Source organism: Tenrec ecaudatus, chromosome 11 (genome assembly GCF_050624435.1).
Source record: "Tenrec ecaudatus isolate mTenEca1 chromosome 11, mTenEca1.hap1, whole genome shotgun sequence".
In the NCBI taxonomy this organism is placed as follows: domain Eukaryota; kingdom Metazoa; phylum Chordata; class Mammalia; order Afrosoricida; family Tenrecidae; genus Tenrec; species Tenrec ecaudatus.
Window position 1 is genome coordinate 11,554,978 of NC_134540.1, and position 20,069 is coordinate 11,575,046.

A 20,069-nucleotide genomic window follows, 5' to 3' on the forward strand; every position below is an offset into this window, starting at 1 on the left:
CCATAAAGAAGAGTGCACCTTCTAATCTTCCCTAAGTGAAATGTCTCCAGGGGGTTGTGTGTTCCCATGAGAATGCCTGAGCTCTGGAACTTAAATGGCCTTCGCTTAGTCCCGGGGCCATGCCCACGGTCTGTGCACACACTGCCCAGGCACTCCGTTTGCAGAACTGCTAAGCGCCATCGATCGGGAGGAGCCAGTGGAGTCTGGTGTCTTCCTTCAGAACCTGCAGAGCAGAGTCCTTTGCCATCTATCAGCGCATCTCCTGGGGCAGCAGCTGGGCCTGGCCAGTGACTGTAGGAATCTGCCCGGAAGTTAAGAGGGTCCCAAATAGCTTCTTAACACTTTGAAGGCTGAGTTTCTGTCCTTGCTCCTGGCCCCCAGAGAACTGTGCAGGATTGCCCCACGGGCAGGCTGAGTACCCCCCGTGAATGCATGGACGGCGGGAGGAGCGGCGAGTGCAGGGATGGGAGGAGAGCTGTCGACAGAGAAGCCTGCCCGGGGAGGGATGATGAGATCCAATTTGCCCTTCAGGCAGCACATTTGGGGCAATGGCGAGTTATGGAACGAAAACAACGCTTCCTTGTGAATCATTTCTGTTGTTAAAAATAATAGCACCTTTGTGGTTCTTGAATCAGGAGGCTACTTTGAATCAGGTGATTTCTTTTCAGCCTGATGAATTGCCCCAATGACCAGTGGGCTAGACATGTTCGTATTGGGGTTAGCCACTTAGTTTTCTTAGGGACAGAAGCCTCCCTTTGACTTTCCTTAAAAGCACACGTGAATTGCTAGATTTGCGCATCAGGGTCCATGACCAAACCAAACCCACACACCATGCAGCGACCCTGTAGAAAAGAGTGGAACGAACCTGGAGGGTTTCCAAGGCTGGAAGCCTTCTGGAAGCAGACTGCTATGTGTTTCTCCTAAGGAGAAGCTGGTGGGTTTGAACCGCCAGCCTTTTAGTTAGCAGACAAGTGCTTTAACTACTATGACACCAGGTCTCCTGCCTTACTTTGCACATCAGGGTATTTGTTCTTCTCCAGGCCTGGGGCCTGCCCCACTCTTTCTGAAGAATGAAATTCCATTCCTATTGGTAAGTTGTGTTCAGTGTTCTCAGGTTTTGTTTCAGGAGCTCTGGTGGCGCTGTGGATTAGGCATGACTGCTAACCTCAAGGCCAGAGGTTCAAACCCACCAGTAGCTCTTGGTGTCCGCAAATGAAAGACAGGGCTGTCTGCTCTCATGAAGGCCCAACTTGATAGGGTCACTATGAGTCGGAATTGATTCAATGGCCATGAGCTTGGGCTTGAATTTAAATGGGAAACAGAGCTCCTTTATACCCTGGGGGGTTGGGGTGGGGACTTGCACCTCCCTGGTACCATGGGTTTGTTTTCTTAGAAATAATTTGAGATGTTTCTCTTGGATAATTAAGGGCACTAAAATCAGGGTTTCTGCCTTTGTTATTCGTTAAAATTGTGCCATTTTCTCCAAGGATTAGATGCATCGCTTTTTGTAGTTGTTCCTTGGATCCAACAACTCGTTTTTCCTTCTTTTTCGCGTCCCCACTACTGTCTTCCCACCTTCCCTTCCTTCTTGACTCAGTCGACTCATTTGGGATGTGACCGTCCGGGTGCTCTTTGCACAGGTTGGGCCACTCCCCTCCAGTCGCACGGCTGTGTGGGTCATCTTCCATGTCCGTCACTTTGACATCTGAGCTCTTCGTCCTCCCTCCCTCCCCTGAGTCTCCAGGAGCCGTACCCTCTTAGGATCCTTCACACACCCCTTCCTTGAGTGAGCTCCCCTTTCCAAGGCTCTGGCTACTGCACTCCACCTCTCCTTTTTGAAAGAATAAAGAAAGAAAGCAGTATCCCTTCCACATCCCTCTAGGCTAGACTAAGTGAGAAACCATAATTTGAGTGTTTCTGTTGGGGAGCCAGAGGCAGAACTGGGGGCATCCCTCTGCTTGCCAAAGCCTCCTCTCGGCTTACAGGAAGTTGGAAACTGCTTAAGGCTAGAGGACATGCTCACATTCTGGTCTTTGAGACAGGAAGTCAGTACACCTGGACCCCCATCTAGGCCAGGTGGGCTTAATTCAGCCAATGGGATCAACCAGTACCATTGACCATGCTTCCCAAAGGGGGGTGGGGGCCTGAAAAGCCAGAAACTTTGAGACCAGCTTCTTGCTCCCAGCGGCTCCTGTGCAGTTGTCTCTCTCTCTCTGTCTCTCTCTCTCTCTCTCTCTCTCTCTCTCTCTCTCTCTCTCTCTCTCTCTCTCTCTCTCTCTCTCTCTCTCTCTCTCTCTCTCTTTCGTTCAGTTTACTAGAACACCTGAAACTGCTTCTTTATAAAATACTCACTTGGATCACAAACCAGGCTTAGGCGTGAATTCTTTCTTGAGGAAAGTTAAAGACCAAGGTATTTCTCCATCGAGAAACCTAGCATTTCCATTTGTGGCACATAGTGAGTTCTGAGCTCCCTTTAGGCTTGCATTTAAGAAGCCAGATGTTCTTACCATATTGTTTCAAAACCTCTCCTTCTCCCTGGTGCTTGAGCAAAATTGCAGAATCTGTAAACACTTGTAAACCCTTAGCTTTTTTAGACCTATGTCTAGAAGTCATTCCCCTTGGGCCAGTCCTCTTCGCTCGGGCTCTCTTCACTGACGCGCTGCCCACAGGAATCTGGGCGTCCTCAGTGGCCTGAGGGTGCTGGTGTGTTTTCTGAGTCCTGTTACTGGCCACTTCATGAGGGCTCATTCCAGAGGGGCAATCACTGGACTGTGTGGCCCCGTGTTCTCTGGAGCCAGCCTCTCTCTCTGATTGTGTCCTCAGTGACTTCACTGAGCAGGTGGGAGTCCAGTTAGTTGATTCCCCGGGATGTTTTTTTTCTTGAAGATTCACTGTACACCTGCGACCGCCACCTCCATTTTACAGAGCTGTGATCTCACACCCTGCCAGGCCCACAGGACAGAGTTTGTCTCTGCCTTGGCCACCTCTTCAGTGCCTAGTGTCATGGTTCTGCCTTCCCACCCACCGAGAACCACTACAAGGAGACCCGGGGGACAAAGGTGACCTACCTAATATCTGCCTGCAGCAGAATTTCGATAGGTGCTGATGGAAGGCTTGGGGTTTGCATTTAGTGGCTTTGGCAGTGGGTTACAAGGCATTTTCCCATAATCGTCGAGAGGAAAAGGCAGAAGCAGAAGTTCTAACTCAGGAGGCAGAATGTTCTGGTGTGGCCACCTGCCTGGGCCTGATTGTCCCCCACCTCCACCCCTCAGGGATTTGCTCTTGAATTCCACTCTACAGTTCAGGCAAAGGAGAGGTCCAGACACCACTGTCAGGTAGACAGGTGGCGGCGGCGAGGGCTTCCTTCGGTGCAGCCTTGGTGTCTTTCCTAGGGGCCCTGGCAGCGCAGCGGTAGAAAACTTGCCTTGGAATCTACCAGCCACGCCACCCGAGCAAAGACCTGGCAATCTGCTCCCAGACAGACTGAAGCCCACACAGCCCGGTATGGCCTTTCAACTCTGCCCTAGAGGGTTTCTATGAGTCAGAACCAACTCCGGGTCACCAGGCAGCACCAAGTGTCTTAGGGGATAGCTTCTAAAATGCCAAACCAAGAGCAAAGCATGAAGCTGAGAGTGCCTTCTGACATACCAAGCTGGTTAACTCCACTGTGTCTACAGAAGATGTTGATTCTGGGCCACAGGCTGCCACCCCCATTCAGAGGCCAGCTGCGCGGGGCAGTGAAGGGTGCTCGCGGCATGTCACAGAGGAGGTGCCACTTCTGTTTACCCAGCCACTTAGAAAAGCACCAACCACCATTCAGAACGGGCGGCTCAGCCACGGGGCTGGCGTCCCACCGCTCGGGTGGGTTGGCTTGCAAAGAGAAGGCCGGTGAGGGTGGGCGATCCCGAATGCCGTAGGAGAAAGTTCCTCCGAGACTGGCTCTGAAGGGGGCTTTGGGGAGCGCTGCGTCCCCCAAAAGGGTCTGAAAACTTTTGAGGCACCTCTAGGCAGGTGTGGTCAGTGGTAGAGCACGTCACCATGTCACCATTGGGCGAGTAGTCCAGCTCTTTGCGCATCCCAGGGATGCCCAAATAATAGCAAAAAGGCCCTTTTCCGTCGGGATACACACTGTGTGTGTCCTTCTCGGGGTGTGGCCAGAGGCGGGCTGTGTGCCCAGCATGCCTTTGGGAGCTCCGTTGCCTTTGGCCCTTCCTGCACATGGTACCTTTGGGGCTGGAGAGTAACCACTGGGCCCAGTGACACAGGAGAAGAAACCAGTACAGTTTATAAAAAGCCCGAGATCCTCCTTGTGAGAGAGCCACTCCGTGGCTGACAGAATTGGCTTTCCTACGGGATGTGGCAGGTGCTCTTAGTCAAGCTAGAAATGCATGTCAGTCGATTGCAGACCGCGGACTCGTCCCTCTTTGATTTCGCTCTTTCCTTTGGAGACCGCTGGGCGGACCCGATCGCCATCCCACTGACTGTTTCCTTTGTTGCCTTGAGAAGTCCGTCAACGAATAAAATCTACTGTGGACCCTTGGTCAGCCTGTAGGCCAAGCCCGCAGTGACATAATGACTCAGGAGTCACTTCGAAGTAAAATGGCTTATTTGGATTCTGGATTCACGTCCAGCAGAAACCTAGTAGACCCTAAGAATGATGATGGCAACAAATGTACAAATGTGATTGACACGATGGATGGATGGATGGATTGTGATAAGAGTTTTATGAGCCCCCAATAAAATGATTTTTTAATGAAGTGAATTGGCTTATTTGGACTCTGGATTCACATCCAGCAGAAACCTCATAGATCATCTGAATTCCGTTGAATCGAGATGATTCGGACTTCTCAAAAAAAAAAAGTTGTTTCTGGGTCCAAACATTGGTATATTTTTCGGGTGGCCATTTCTTCTCCGAGTAGACACCGAGGGTCTAACATTTCCCAGTCTGCTCATAGCACCGTCCCGCCGACACATCCCGAAGCATCCCACTCACCCCCTTCTGTTGGTCTTATCTCTGCAGGACTGAGCCGCCGCCATGGACTGGGGCACGCTGCACACGTTCATCGGGGGCGTCAACAAACACTCCACCAGCATCGGGAAGGTGTGGATCACGGTCATCTTCATCTTCCGAGTCATGATTCTCGTGGTGGCTGCTCAAGAAGTCTGGGGGGATGAGCAGGAGGACTTCGTCTGCAACACTCTGCAGCCAGGTTGCAAAAACGTGTGCTACGACCACTTCTTCCCCGTGTCCCACATCCGGCTGTGGGCGCTGCAGCTCATCTTCGTGTCCACGCCCGCCCTGCTGGTCGCCATGCACGTCACCTACTACCGACACGAGACTGTGCGCAAGTTCCGGCGAGGCGAGAAGAGGAATGAATTCAAAGACATCGAAGACATTAAAAGTCAAAAGGTGCGGATCGAGGGGGCCCTGTGGTGGACATACACCTGCAGCATCTTTTTCAGGATCATCTTCGAAGCCTGCTTCATGTACGTGTTCTACTTCCTGTACAACGGGTACCACCTGCCCTGGGTGTTGAAATGTGGGATCGACCCCTGCCCCAATCTGGTGGACTGCTTCATTTCCCGGCCCACGGAAAAGACGGTGTTCACGATCTTCATGATTTCCGCATCTGTCATCTGCATGGTGCTCAACGTGGCCGAGCTGTGCTACCTGCTGCTGAAGGTGTGCTTTCGACGGACGAAGAGAGCCAAGGCGCAGCGGAGCCAACCCAACCACTCTCACAAGGAGAGCAAGCAAAATGAGATCAATGAGCTGATTTCAGATAGCGGGCAAAATGCCATCACTGGCTTCCCAAGTTAAACATTACAAATGTGGCTGGTTTATCACAAAATGCATCTTCTGCCCTCCCCTCTCTAGCCTGGAAGAGTGTCTTTCTGTTCGTGGTTGACTTTCATAATGTGTACGGTAGATACTTGAATGAACTCGTTTATAGAATCACTGTGCCTTGAACCTAACCCAGAGTCCCTCTCTGAAAACGAAAAGATTGGTTGGCCGTTGTGCCTATTGAGTTCGGGGGGAATGTCTGACCTACGGGCCGTTCCCTGAAAAGTTCAGTGTGTGACGGTTATTGCTAAAGAACCTTTGATCTAGCAACTGCTGCTTTTATTAGTAAAAGATATTTTTGTAGGCTCGAATGTTTTAGTCCTGACTTGGAATTTGTATAAAGTATTTTTTATAACGACTGGTCTTCCTTACCTGGACGATGTCAGTTACAGACGATGTCAGTTCAGAAGCGTCTGAATGTTGAACGTACAGAAGGCCTCTCTCATTGTCTATACTGGTTTACATGGTTTGTTGGCAAATTAATGAACTAGCCTGATACGCTGATGGAGGAAAGTGCTCACTGTGGAATATATTTTTATGGCTTTCTTGATGTCGATGCAGCCGTATGGAATGGGAGTGGAAAGTTTTTTAAACTAACCTATTTGTCAGTTGTTGTGGAAAAACTTACATGTGAATGTGATTGCCTGGATAAAAATAAACCCTAGTCCTTACACCTTAGCATGCCTTGTGGGTTTCTGTTAAGTCTGTCTGCCTACCTTCATGAGCCATTTTCACATTGCCCCCTGGTGGGATGATAACTTGGGCGGATCATGTTCCTGGGAGGCTGCTGCTCCTCATGAATGGAGTGTCCGGGAGATTGCGTCCTCACATTAAGTGCACAGAGCACGCACTTAGGAGCCGACTGGGTCTTCCTTGATGAGAGGGGTGGGCTACTCATGGGACATGGAGAAAACCCCCTCTGGGTCAGCTCCACCTTGATAGGAAGGCGGTGGGGGGAGTCTCCAGCAGCACCCAAAGACCCGAGTCCTTATGGTTCCATTGTGACTGAAGAAAGTACCCACCCTCAGCTTTAGGGGGAGACACGAGGAAATATCTTTTTCTCCAAGCATCTTCACATCGAACAGAGATACTGTGAGCCTAGGTGCTGGTGAATCAGTCACAAACTGCATGCTGCTTTGGTGCAATAAGACACACGTCCTAATGAGTAGAGGGAGGTGTTTATCAGGGTACACTGGTGTAGGGGCACCTAATGAATAACGGAGAATGGATACCCACATGAGTGAGTTGAACATTATCATTACAATGTTTAAGAGTCACAATCAATCCCTGAACTACCTGGAAGGCATTGTGCTGAGTGAGCAAAGACAGTCACAAAATGACAAATACTGTATGAGATCCCACACTAAAAATTCATGAAAAAGTTGTTCACACTTGAAACAACACTCTTTGATGGCTACAAGAGGTGTGGGGGGTGGGAGAGGCCAATGAAGGATAAATTATTGGCTCACTCAAAAAACCCACTACTGTTCAGTCAATGGTGACTCATCACCACCCTATAGGACAGAGTCAAGCCAACCCTTCTTTCTCTAACGGAGAAACTCATGGTTTCAAACTGCTGGCCTCACCGATCACAGGCTGACACGTAACCATTGCACCACCAGGGCTCCTCAAATTACTGGCTAGAAGGGAGACAAGTATTGAGTTGGGTGAAGGGGAAGACAATATACAAAAAGAGAGGTCAGCAAAAATTGAAGGAGGTAGGGAGAGACTCTGGGAGAAGTGCAGGAGGTGAAGTCAGCAGAGGTAGAACCTGTTATGTACACAAGGCTGCAATCACTGATCTCTGAGTGGAGGCATGGACAGACCCCCAGGCTGAATGAGTGTGGGAAGGCGAGTGGGAGTATGCACACAAATATATAAAATGCCCTGACAGAGGACATTCTGACATATGTATTTACCTATCTAGTCATACTGTGGTGGAGCATACAAAGGTACATTTATAAAAATGGCTTAGCCATGACCAAACACCTTGAAGGATTGGGTCATGATGCCTGGGGGCTCAGGACCATGCACTCAGGCTAATTGGCTTAACAATGTCAGCTGGCATAGCTGAATTCACAGAGACAATGTTCTACATCCTACTTTGGTAAGTAACGATTGGAATCTTAAAACTTGTGAGTGACCATGGAAGGTGTAACTATCAGTATCTCCCTAGAAAGAATTGTGAGGAAAATTGAAGACGCATAGAAATAATTAGTCCCATGAACGAAAGGACCAGGTGAAAATCAGTCTCAAAGAGCCTGAGGCCAGAAGAATTGGACAGTGTCTGATTATTACTGCCAACTTTTAATCAGGTCTCCCAAGCAATGAAGTGGGTATGTCTCTCAACACTTATGATCCATCTTTCATTCCCTCCTTGGTACATCTTAAAAACCACTTCTTCACAGGTAAGTTAGTCCAGGTGGACTAGAGAAACAAATCCAGGGAGACTCATGTGTGTAAGAAAGAGCTTTATATACAAGAGCTATTGAATATTGAGCAAACATCTCAGCCAAACATCCCAGCCCAGTCCAGATGAAATTTATAAGTCTGGTATTATCCCACATGTCCGATACCACTCTATAAATTCCTCTTCAGACTCATGAAACACATGCAATGATGCTGAATGCAGGAAGATCACAGGCCAGTGGGTGGAAAGTCTTGTAGATCCACTGGTGAAAGAAGCATCTCAGCGCTGGCAGGGGGCTCCACGTGGCTCCTTCAGCTCCAGGGTGTAGCTCAATGTGTCTTGTCAGCTGCAATGTCTTCCAGGGAGTGAGCATGGGCCTCACCTCCAATGAGCTATTTATCTCCTTAGTGCCTCCAGATGAGGTGATCAAGCTGTGATCTGATTGACAGGCTCAACTCTACCCCTTCACTCATAAGTCTCAAATTGACAACAGATTATGTAACTACCACAACAGGACACACCACTTACGGTCAGTGTTTCATTTAGAGGGAGAGGATCAAAAGTTCTTGCCATGTAGAATCATCCCACAGTCACCCAACATCAATAGATACTCCTACAATGGTGTTCATTGAATTGAAATAGAACTCCAAGAGCAGGGGTGGGGTCTGCCTGTCTCTGAGAAGGCGAGTTCACTTCTGTTGCGGTGTAAACCAGAAGAGGCAAGCCGCATTCCTCAAAGAGCCCCCAAAATGAGAATGCACCCAGTATAATCTCCTCAACCATGGATTTTTGACCAAGCTTCTCTTCAGACTTTGGCACACAGGCTCCACGGTATACAGGTATCCAGGTAACATGCATTGTAGACGGTGTCTTTTCAAGGTGCACAGCATTCTTCATCGGCCACACCAGAACAATCCAACTTGAAAACTCCACTAAGTGACCTGGACTTTGCCTTAAACACACCTGGAACAGATTGAAGGGACTGAAATGCTCCTTTGGACTTACGCTTGAAATGTCCTAGTTTGAGAAGAAGCAGATAAATGCTACCCCAGGATTGTAGATTTGACACTCATTGGACTTTGGTTCAAACTGCTTGCTTTGGGCTCCAGTGAATCCCCTCTGACTCTAATCTAGGGATTTGCTTTGTTATCAGGATAGCCTTGTTTCCAGACAGAGATGTAGTTAGGTTAAAGTGCAATACCTTCTTATTTGATCTGCCTTTCAACCCATTCTGAAGTTGTTACAGATTTTTTTTAAGTGGTGGTGGAGATGTGTGGTAGTTACATAATCTGGTGTCAGTTTGGGACTTGAGAGGATTAAGAGTGAAGGGGAGGAGTCTGCTCTGTCAATCGGGTCACAGCCAATAAGGCCTCTGTGTGGGCATGGCCTTCTGACAATTCTGGGAATGGTTGTATTTCCTCCTTGGAGATGGGAGTCTCTATCTCTCTATATATCTCTATCTCTCTGTCTCTCCCTCCCTCCATCCACTGACTCCCTGAGAGACTCTCTACTAAAAATACACATGGAACTATGCTAGTGCCCTGAGCTGGAGAAGCCACATGTGCCTACCCTGATGCAGCCAGAATCCTGGCCCTGGAGAAGCCATGTGGAGACCCCTGCCAGACTCTTCTATCACTGGATCCACAAGATCTCCCACCCACTGGCCTGTGATCTTCCTGCATTCAGCGTCATTGCATGTGTTTCGTGAGTCTGAAGACGACTTTATAGATTGGTATCAGATATTTGGGCTAATATTGGACTTACAGACTTGATCTGGACTAAGCTGGGATGTTTTTTCAATATTCAACTGCTCTTGTATATAAAGTTCTTTCTTGTACACATATGAGTGTCCATGAGTTTGTTTCTCTAGTCTACCCAGACTAACACAGGGAGGGAAGTGCACATGGATAAAGGCTCTAGTGGATTCCTTCTGCCCTTAGACCAGGGATGTAAACAGCCTTGCTATCATGCAGAGTGCACTGGAAAGTGGATTGTGGAAGGTGCAGTTAGGTTAAAATGCAACACCTTTTCATTTTCCCTTCCTTTTGACCCACTTGAAATTTGTTCTAGTGTCTAATATTTTGTGCCTTCTTTTCGATTGAGGTTTTTCTCTTTCACTTTGTTATTGTTTGTTGTTGTTGTTGTTGTGTGGTATGTTTTCCAGTAGGTGAAATCCAGGAGGAGACCATTTATAGAGACAGTAACTGGATGAATGGTTTCTTGCGAGTACGACAGGGGATGTTGGGGGGAAACGGGGAGCTAATAACAGTGAGTACAAGAGAGAAGACAATGTCCTACATTCCATTGGGGCGATGATTATACAACTCCTCAATTTCCCCCACCCTCCCCGTTATCACCCTAAGAAACTATTCATTTAGCTGCGCCCTCTATAGATTCACCTAACTTAGGTTTCAAATAGAGAAAGCATTTAAAGCAACAACAGAATGAGACACAGAAAAACTCGATCCAAAAGATAAGAGGAAGTACTAGGAGCATCTGGCTGTTCATAGTACTTTTCAACATTCTTCACCAGAACCAGCATTTCAAATGAATCGATTCTTCTCCAGTCCTCCTTCATCAATGTGCAACTTTTCCATGCACCTACCATGGTTTAAGTCAGGCACACTTGGGTCCTCAAAGCGACATCCTTGCTTTTCAACACTTTCAAGAGGCTCTGGTACCGCAAACTTACCCACTGCAGTGAGTCGTTTGAGCTCTTGACCGCCATGATGTGCAGTCTCCTGTGTCATTATCCTCCATGTGTGAGCTGGTATGGTCATCCTGTATGTGGTCAACCTAAACCTCCATGACGTTCATGAGGCAGGAATCGGGGCAATTATGCTAACGAGGCAGGAGACTATGGACAGGTTTAGGCTGTATCTTGAGTCGATACAGAGATTAAACGAACAAGTAGAGACGAGGAGGATCTCATTACCTTCCAGGAAGAAGGGCCAAGTGCAGAACGTGTCTTTTGGGCCCGGGGTCCCTGCATCGAGAAGCTCCTAGACCCACGAGAAGAATGATGGCAAGGACTTCCTCCAGCATCAGCAGAGAGAGAACGCCTTCCCCTGGAGCTGATGTCCTGAATTGGGACTTCTTGATAGAATTAATGTGGGTGTGTTAAAGCCGTTCACTGGAAAGATGTCTGTTGTCGCAGCACTAGATATCCAAGACAGTGTGTTTTTTCTGAATTCTTTGCATTAGCTCAAGACATTACTCCCTCAGGTGTTACCCCTTAGTGCAAGGCTCTCTCTGGCAGTCCCTCTGACAGCAAATGAGTGAGGACTTTCAATGGGCCCTTCTTGATTGGTGGCAGCTGTCCCTTAGCTCTAACTACTTCTTGCCACATGGCCCCATAGCGCCAGTGTTGCTGCAACTCCTGAATTTTTCTCTAGCAATGCCAGAAATGGAACTTTCTATGTACAAATCTTCTGATTCAAAAATATTGATGACATGTCTTTAACCAGTAATGGTCTACGGGCCAAAAGTAGCACAGAGGCAGTGGACGTGAGCCCACCCGTTCTCATTCTTGACTTCTCCCTCTGCCAACCGGGGACCAAAGCAGATCTAGTACTACTCTACAATGTGTCTCTACTGCATCCTCACCACCCTGGCTTCATCATCACGTCCTGAGATTGTCAGAGGAGTTGGAATGTTGCTCCTTGCTCAGTAGGGGCACCTGCCCACTCACCCACCTGCCACTGACCTGCTGTTTCTTATACACCTCCTTCCTTTGGAGGGCCCAGTCCTCTCCTCTTTTCTAGCTAACTTGGGATCATTTTTTTAAAGTCTCAACTCAGTCGTTGCCTTCGCCAGGACACCTCCCAGCTAGATACATCCTCCACAAGCTCAGATAGACCCTGTGTTCTTCACCTGGTTCCTCTGAACCCCAGTCAGCCTCTCCATGCTGTCACGCCACTGAAACGTGGGTCTGTGCCTGAGACTCGCTGGCTGCTTGCTCACTCAGTGAGCGTCGTGGAGTGGCTCCAGGTGCTGGGTCCTGTGTTAAGTGCTGGGGATAGGAAGGTGGCTGAGAGTGCCTGCTCTCCCAGAATGCACATTCTAATGGAGGAGCTCAAGCAGTAGACCCAGCCTTCTAAAACAATGTGCACCCACAGTCCTGACATAGTGATACACCTTGGGTCTGACAAAAACCTGTCTCTGTGTCTATCCCCAATTCCCCATTCCCAAGCTTCCCCAAGACTTGCCGTCTCCTGAGTGATCCCCACCCTGGGCCATTGCATAGCACTCTTCCCTGCCTGGAATGTCCTACAAGGCCCTTGCCAGTTCCCGTCCAGCCCCACCCTAATCCCTCTCCAAAGAACTCACTGCCATCAAGTCTAGTCTGACTCATATCAACCCTATAGAGCTGCAACTCTTTGTGGGAGTGGAAAGTCTCCTTTTTCTCCCTTGGAGTGGCTGTTCAATTCAAACTACTGACCTTAAGGTTAGCAGCCCAGCATGCAACCACCGCACCACCCCCTAGAGAGGGTAGTCTTCTTACCCAGCCTTCCTGCTGCCTCCCCCCAGGTATGGGGAGGCACCCCCTCTCTTGTGCTCTCCATTGGTATTTGCACTCCCTTTGTCTCTCTGAGGAGCCCTGGTGGCTCTGCTTCTGCCATCAGAAGGTGGGCTCTGGACATGGAAGACGCACACCAGCCCATGCGGTCATGAGGTGTCAAAGGGATCAGGTATCAGACATCAAAAAACAAAAAATCATACCATGGTGTGCTCACCTCCCTGATACGATCGCTGAAGACAAATGGGTGCATAAGCAAAATGTGGAAGAAAGCTGATGGTCCACAGCTATCAAAAGATACAGCATCTGAGGTCTTAAAGGCTTGAAGGTCAACAAGTGGCCAACTAGCTCAGAAGCAACAAAGCCCACATGGAAGAAGCACACCAGCCTGTGTGATCGCCAGGTGTCAAAGGGATCAGGTTTCAGGCATCAAAGAACAAAAAATCATATCATTGTGAATGAGGGGAGTGCGGAGTAGAGACCCAAAGCCCATCTGTAGGCAACTGGACATCCCCTTAAGGAAAGGTGGCAGAGAGGAGACAAGCCAGTCAGGGTTCAGTATAGCACCCCAGAAACATACAACTTTCCTCTAGTTAATAATGCTTCCTCCCCCCTCGCCCCCACTATCATGTTCCCAATTCTACCTTACAAATATGGCTAGACCAGAGGATGTACACTGGTGCAGATAGGAACTAGAAACACAGGGAATCCAGGAGGGATGATCCCTTCAGGACCAGTGGTGAGACTATCGACACCGGGAGGGTAGAGGGAGGGTGGGGTAGAAAGGGGGAACCGATTACAGGGATCTACATATAACCTCCTTCCTGGGGAATAGACAAGAGAAAAGTGGATCAAGGGAGACATTGGACAATGTAAGATATGACAAAATAATAATTTATAAATTATCAAGGGTTCATGAGGCGGGGCGGGCGGGGAGCGGGAAACAAGAGGGAAAAATGAAGATCTGATATCAAGGCTCAAATGTTTTGAGAACGATGATGGCAACAAATGTACAAATGTGCTCGACAATGGATAGATGTGTGGATTGTGTGTGATAAGAGCTGTATGAGCCCCCCAGTAAAATGATTTTTAAAAGAACAAAAAAGAAGGTGGACTCGGGAACAGAGGAAAGACAGTCTTACTGACTTTGGCCCTCTTCCCAACCTGCCCTGTCACACAGTACACACCAATGCATTTCTGTGGCATTTCGTTGGGATCCGGAGTGGTAATCCGTTTTCTCCCACTTTGTGGAATGTTGTTGGGAAGGAGGCTTGTTAGCGTCCTGTACTGTAGAGAACCTGACCATAGCTTTCTGAAGCACTGAGAGCAACTTTCTTATGATTGCCAAACTGCTGTTGCCATGGTTTCTCCCACCCACTAGGCGTCCTTAGGTGAATGCTGATTGAAACACCAAGAACAGGGAGCCAAGGCCTTTTCAGGTCATTTTAACGGGGGGGGGGGGGGGGGGAGAAGGGGGTGGAGAGGCGGGACAGGGGGAGTTGGTAGCGTGATAGAATGCCTTGGAACCATTCAGATGTCAGAGCGCAGTAGGACAATTCACCAGGACGAAAAATTAAATTAACTGGGACACTCTGACCAAGAATCTTTTTCAAGCTAATACTACAGTGGCCAGCAGGACGTCCGGTGGTAAGCAACCTTGGTGACTTGAAAACACTTATTCCTTATAGTGGGGGGAAACTAAAATAATTGATGCCTAGCTTTTTTGATAATATAATCATTCTTTTTTTTTTTTTACTTTAATGTGTGATTGTGAACTCTAGGTAACACTAAACTCAAAAATCAAACTCATTGCCAGTGAGTTGATGCTGAGTCATAGTGACCCTACAGGACAGGGTAGAAGGTCCCTGTGAATTGCCAAGACTGTAACTATTTATGGGAATAGAAAGTCCTGGCGTTCTCCCTCAGAGTCACTGGTGGTTTTGAACTGCTAGCCTTGCGGTAAGCAGTCCAATGTGTAATGGCTATGCAAACAGGCATTCTGAACGCTGAGCTCTAAGGAATTATTTCTTTGTAGGTTGTGTGCTTTATTCATCTCTTATTCACTAAGAGATCAGCTTCCAAGTCGAAACACATTAACACAACCTGAAGACAGTCTACCCTGACTGGTGATCAGTGTCTTATTTTCAAGGTTCAGAAAGGGGAAGCACAAACTGAGAGCGAGGTTGCCGTTCCTGGCTGAACTGCAGCCCTCAGAGAGACGTAGAGATGGTTTCTAGACTTGCTCATAGAAAGGACTCATCAAAAGCTATTAGTTTGGATTCAGCAATACAAGGAAAAATGCACCAGATCTTGACTCAAAGTCATACACTCTAAAGTCATACCTTCTAACCCCAATCATGATGAACTTGAGACTTGAAATGTCCCTCCCTGCCCATACACACAGGTTCTAACACAGGCAGAAGACAAGCGCCCTCAATCGGCGCTAACAGAAGTATCTTGTTGGCTCATCTTCAGAAGTGGGCCACCACCCAGTCCATGTTAGTCTGGAAGTTTCACTGAAGCCTGCTCAGCGTCAAAGCAGCATGGGGCCTGTACGGGTAGCTGGGTGGTGCCTCTGAATGAGTGTCCTGGCTGGGAATCAAACTAGGTCTTGCCCACGAGAGAGGGGGAATTCGACCACTGAACTGGCAGCGCTGCTGAAGTCCACCTGTCAAAATCTTGCTAAGTCCAGTTCCAAGATTCTGAAGACCAAATTCGTGTAGATGCCTGACCACTGAAAGTCCCATGGACCGCGAAAAGGACCGACAAGTCTGGCTGGACAGAAGTACGGCCGGGCGTTCCTTAGAAACAGGGATGGTGAGCCTTCATCTGACAGACATTGGACGTGGTGTCAGGAGAGACCAGACCCTAGAGAAGGGCATGCTTTGGGGGGGGGGGAGAGGAAGGCGCCCCCAAAGATAGAGTGACAACGTGGCTACAACCGCCGGCTCATGTGTAAGTACAGGAACGACTATGAGGGTGGCCAGGCGGGGCTTCCTTCTGTTCTTCAGCCGGTCGCTCAGGGCGTGGAGCCGACTCCATGGCACGTAAAAACACCCACCCCCAGGCCCGGGCTCCCAAACCTACTGAGCCCGAAATCTGTTCCGTTAAATAAACTCCTCTTGACCGGCCAGCCTCGTTCCAGGTGCTCATGGAGCAGGTAGGCCAGTGTTCCCAAGAACCACCTGTCCAGTGAGTTACCTGAAAACGGGACCCTTCCAGGGAGTGCCAGCGAGTCTAAGTTTGGCATGCTGGCGGGGAACTTGGGCTCTGCATTTTGGGAGGGGCTCCTCGGGAGAGCAAAACCTGAGGGTCTTCAGAAACACTGAGAAGAAAAATGTCATTTGGAGCCTTTGATCCTTAGAGCTGTTCTCCCTGCCCACCTCACCCCTACCCCCCCCCCCAAAAAAAAGTATAGGAAAATTCCTAAGGTTCAAAGAACTGCTTTGCCAAGATCATCCCCCCTTTCTTCTAAGCTCAGATAAACTCTTAAAGCGGCGTCCTCCCAAACAATGGCCCCTCGGAAGGCAGAATCAACCAGCCCTGTGACTTTTATTCCCATTCCTTTGCTTTGCAGTGACCGCTGCAGCCTGTGAAAACTGCAACTGAAAGCACGTGGAGGCGTTTACTCTGCAAAGTTCTTTCCTGAGCTTCTAAATCAATCCCCACAGAGCACCTGAACTGGTTTAGTTCTGTTCTTGAAAGCGCAGTTCTGTAATTGAGCTTAAATTCTGGGTTTAAGGGCAACGTGAAAAGTTTTGCCCTCAGGTAGAGGGCTCTGAAATGTAGTCCCAACACTCCCCTAGCCATTCCAGGGACCTGCCTGGTTTTTGCCCTTGATAGACATTTAGGTTCTAGGGTCCCCTAGTCATGAGTGCCCACCTGCCTTGGTCAGAGGGCCTTGCACCAATCTTGTAAGTCCGTTTACCTAACAGTGCACCTGTCCCTAATCTGTGATTGTGTACATACCCTATCATGGTCTCTTCCTTAGAAGATGAAGATCCGTAGTCCCACCTGTACCAATGCAGAACTGATCCGTGGTTGGTCCGGATGCCATGACATGACTTTGTTCTCCATATCCTCTCAGTGAACCCTTGGATATGGTGATGGTCTCGCGCAGACGGTCTCCCTCGTCTGGGTGAATTCTCTCCGTCCTGTCTTTTTCCTGTATGAGACTGAATAAATGTGTCTTTATAACTTGTGTTTGCATTTCGGGAGGGTCTCTTTTCTCCCCTAGGAAGGAGCCCAGGTGCATGGTGGGTGTCCACTTGGCCGGTTCACAGCCAAGGTCAGCAGTTCCCCAGACAAAAGAACCATGCGGCCTTCTAGTCTCAGAGAGTTCCAGTCTCAGAGCGCACCGAGGCCGCCCTACTCTGTCCTGTGGGGTCGCTGGGAGTCAGAACGGGCTCCGGTGGCAGCTCCAACACCCACCATTGCCATCCACTCAGCTCCGACTCATGGAGACTCTAGCCTGTGGGAAGCCGCAGCTCTCGCCGCCATTACAAGATGGCTCCGGACAGTCAGGGCGGTGGCCCAGTTAAGTGGTAAACAACCACTTAGAGCATGCGCACTGCTTAGATGACGTAGTCATAACTCCGCCCTGGAGTATGCTAATAAGGGTTCTGGCGAACGCACCAATCAATGCACAGCACGTCCCCATAGAGCGCATATAAGCAGCAGTAGTTTGGGGCTTCGGGGTCTTTTTCCGCATCTGCAAATCGAACCCGCATTAAACGCCTGTGGAAGAATCCTTTTGTTACGCGTCCTTCTTGCTGGCGAGGCTGAGCACGCGACACTAGCCTAGGACCTCTCCTGAAGGCCCTGCCCTGTAGGGCAGCACAGAACTGCGCCCAGGGTCTCTGAAATGGTAGAAAGCCTCATCTGAAACAGTGTCACCCTAGAAAGCCATCTGTAAGAACTGTGCCATGTTCAGCCCCACGGCGGTGAAGAAGCGGTTTATAATCACCCCAGACTGATTCCACGCTTCCAGGGGTGCCCTTTCCTACAGCCACAGGATGGCGGCGGGGAAGGGCTGAGGTGGGCTGGGTAGGGTTCCATCAGAAGCAGCCACGTCCCCTGCCACCTTCCTCCGCTGTGACTGCCCTGAGTCAATGCTGCCTTTTCTTCCCTGATCATTACGCAGGCTTAGATAAGCAGTCTTCTCGGACGCCCACAGTGGGGCCTCCTCACTACCTCACAAATGAAACCACATGAAAGACGTCTGGAACAGTCTTCGCAAGCTCCCCTTTCCATCGCTGTCCTGCTCTGCTTCTCCGGTTCTCCTTCCTTTGATGCCACGGCCCCTCCTTCTTCTCCTGCCAGCTTCTTTGCTTTGTGAGGCAAAGGCTATCTCCTTTCTCTTGGCTTTCAGAAGGCTCTCCCTTATCTTCCTGATACAGACAAGAGGGCAGAGGGCAGGCCCATCACGAGGTCAGAAGCCAGTGTCCCAATTTGCTCTGTGAGCAGGACTGCACCTCTTAGAATAACAGAGGAAAGGCCAGGGGAAAGACATTTAGTAATGCTTTAAAGCAGTTACGCAGATCACATTTTCTTTGTAAGGATGGAACTAGATGCGACATCGTCAATCTCTCAAGCGTCTACCATGCACTCGGCCCCGGGCTGGGCACTGTGCATAGTGTCCCGCGTTAGCTAGCCCTCCTTTACAAAACAGACTCGGAGGGCTTAGAGAGGAGACACGTACAAGAAATGGAAAACACATGGCAAACGTCTCCATTTCTGTGAGCAATGTTTACAAAAGAAAATGTAAAACAACATTCAGAAAGTATGATAAGAATTTTTAACATTCATCTTTTACAATAGTTCCCGTGTCGTTTTCAACAATCGGGCAGGTTTATCTGGTTCCAGCAGTGCTGGGTTAATGTGACCAACACAACTCCTATAGCTGAGAACAGAAAACCCGAACAATGTAAACAAATATCTGTTTGAAATATCAAAAAATCAAAACCAAACTCACTGCCTTGGAGTCAATTCTGACTCATAGCGACAAGGTAGTTGTCGAACTGCCTTTGTGGGTTTCTGAGACTAATTCTTTGGGGAGAATAGGCATCCCCACCTTTTGGCTAGTGGTTTTGAACTGCTGACCTTGTGGTTAGCAGCTCAATGTATACCCCAGTGCGCCAACTACCAAAATAACAAAGACTTGAAGGACATATAGCCCCCCAAAAAAGGAAAGAAAATAGAGAGAAAGGGGGGGAAAGAAGAAGGGAGGGTAGCAAGCAAAGATAATCCACTCTTCCTCTCAAGGCATTTGCCAATTTGCAAAAAGATAAAAGGAGCTACAAAGTTGAGCGGAAGCCCCTGGCAAATTGACGGGGCTGGAAAAATTAAGATGAAGTTCAGGGACCACTAGGGAAAGGTCCAGTCTTTCACTCCACCCACTGCCATGGTGTTAAATGAAATCGAAGTAGACTTGGGTAGTGGACAAAATGAAGTTGGCAGTTGAATGCCCTCCCCACCCTAAAACTTATCTTTAAGAAAATTTAAGTTTAACTTCAGTGTTCCTGTTAATCAGGCCACCCTCATTGACCAGTGAGACCTTGACCTTGTTTCTGCCATTGTTGACCAAGAGAGCCTGACTAAGCTTCAGCAGTGCATTGAATAAGCCCATCAGAAACACGTTTGTTGGGTTTTTTGTTTGTTGGTTGGTTTCAGCCCTGGTGGAATAGGCCGTTATGCGTTGGGCTGTTAAGTACGAGGTCAGCAGTTCAGCCCCAGCAGCGGCTCTGATGGGAGAGAGGAGAGGCCCCATGAGAATCGACAGTCTCAGAAGCAGTTCTACTCCCTCCTCTAGGGTCACCATGAATTGGCATCCACTCGATTGATTTCTTTATTGAGATCAAGAAGCTTGTAACAAGAACCAGTAACTTGGTTTCTTTTGACAGGAGGATACCCTGAGAGTAAGAGTAAACTGGACATTGGCCAACATTCAGCAAAAGTAGGAGTCCCCGGTGATGCAAGCAGCTCATGCACTTGGCTGGCTGACAGCCAACACCTCCCACCCCCCCCACAAGTACCTCTGCAGAAAGGCTGGTGATCTACTCCTGGGAAATCAGCCATTGGAAACCCCCAGGAGCACTGCACTCACGGGGTTACCGTGGGGTTCATTAGCTAAATCTGCTGCACGAGACCTCAAGGTGTAATCTCACCTGCTAAGATGTCCAGAGTATATGAGATGAAGTCTGGCTCTCCTTCTTCTGAGATGGATTGGTCTATTCTTCCGGCAGTCCATAGTACTTCCAGCGTTCTTGGCAACACCACAACTCAAGTGCATCAAT

At 48.9% G+C, this 20,069-nt stretch overlaps 1 protein-coding gene across 1 annotated transcript; it reads left to right on the plus strand.

The window, feature by feature from the left end:
* The first annotated feature begins 5,035 nt into the window (after positions 1-5,035).
* GJB6 (gap junction protein beta 6) lies at positions 5,036-5,821 on the plus strand. The gene has a single exon (XM_075563595.1). It carries the CDS (start codon positions 5,036-5,038, stop codon positions 5,819-5,821), a length of 786 nt encoding a protein of 261 aa, XP_075419710.1.
* The last annotated feature ends 14,248 nt before the right edge of the window (positions 5,822-20,069 follow it).

What these genes read in the sequence shown, in the direction of transcription:
- GJB6 (XM_075563595.1), top strand. Translation starts at nt 5,036, where the DNA reads ATGGACTGGGGCACGCTGCACACGTTCATCGGGGGCGTCAACAAACAC.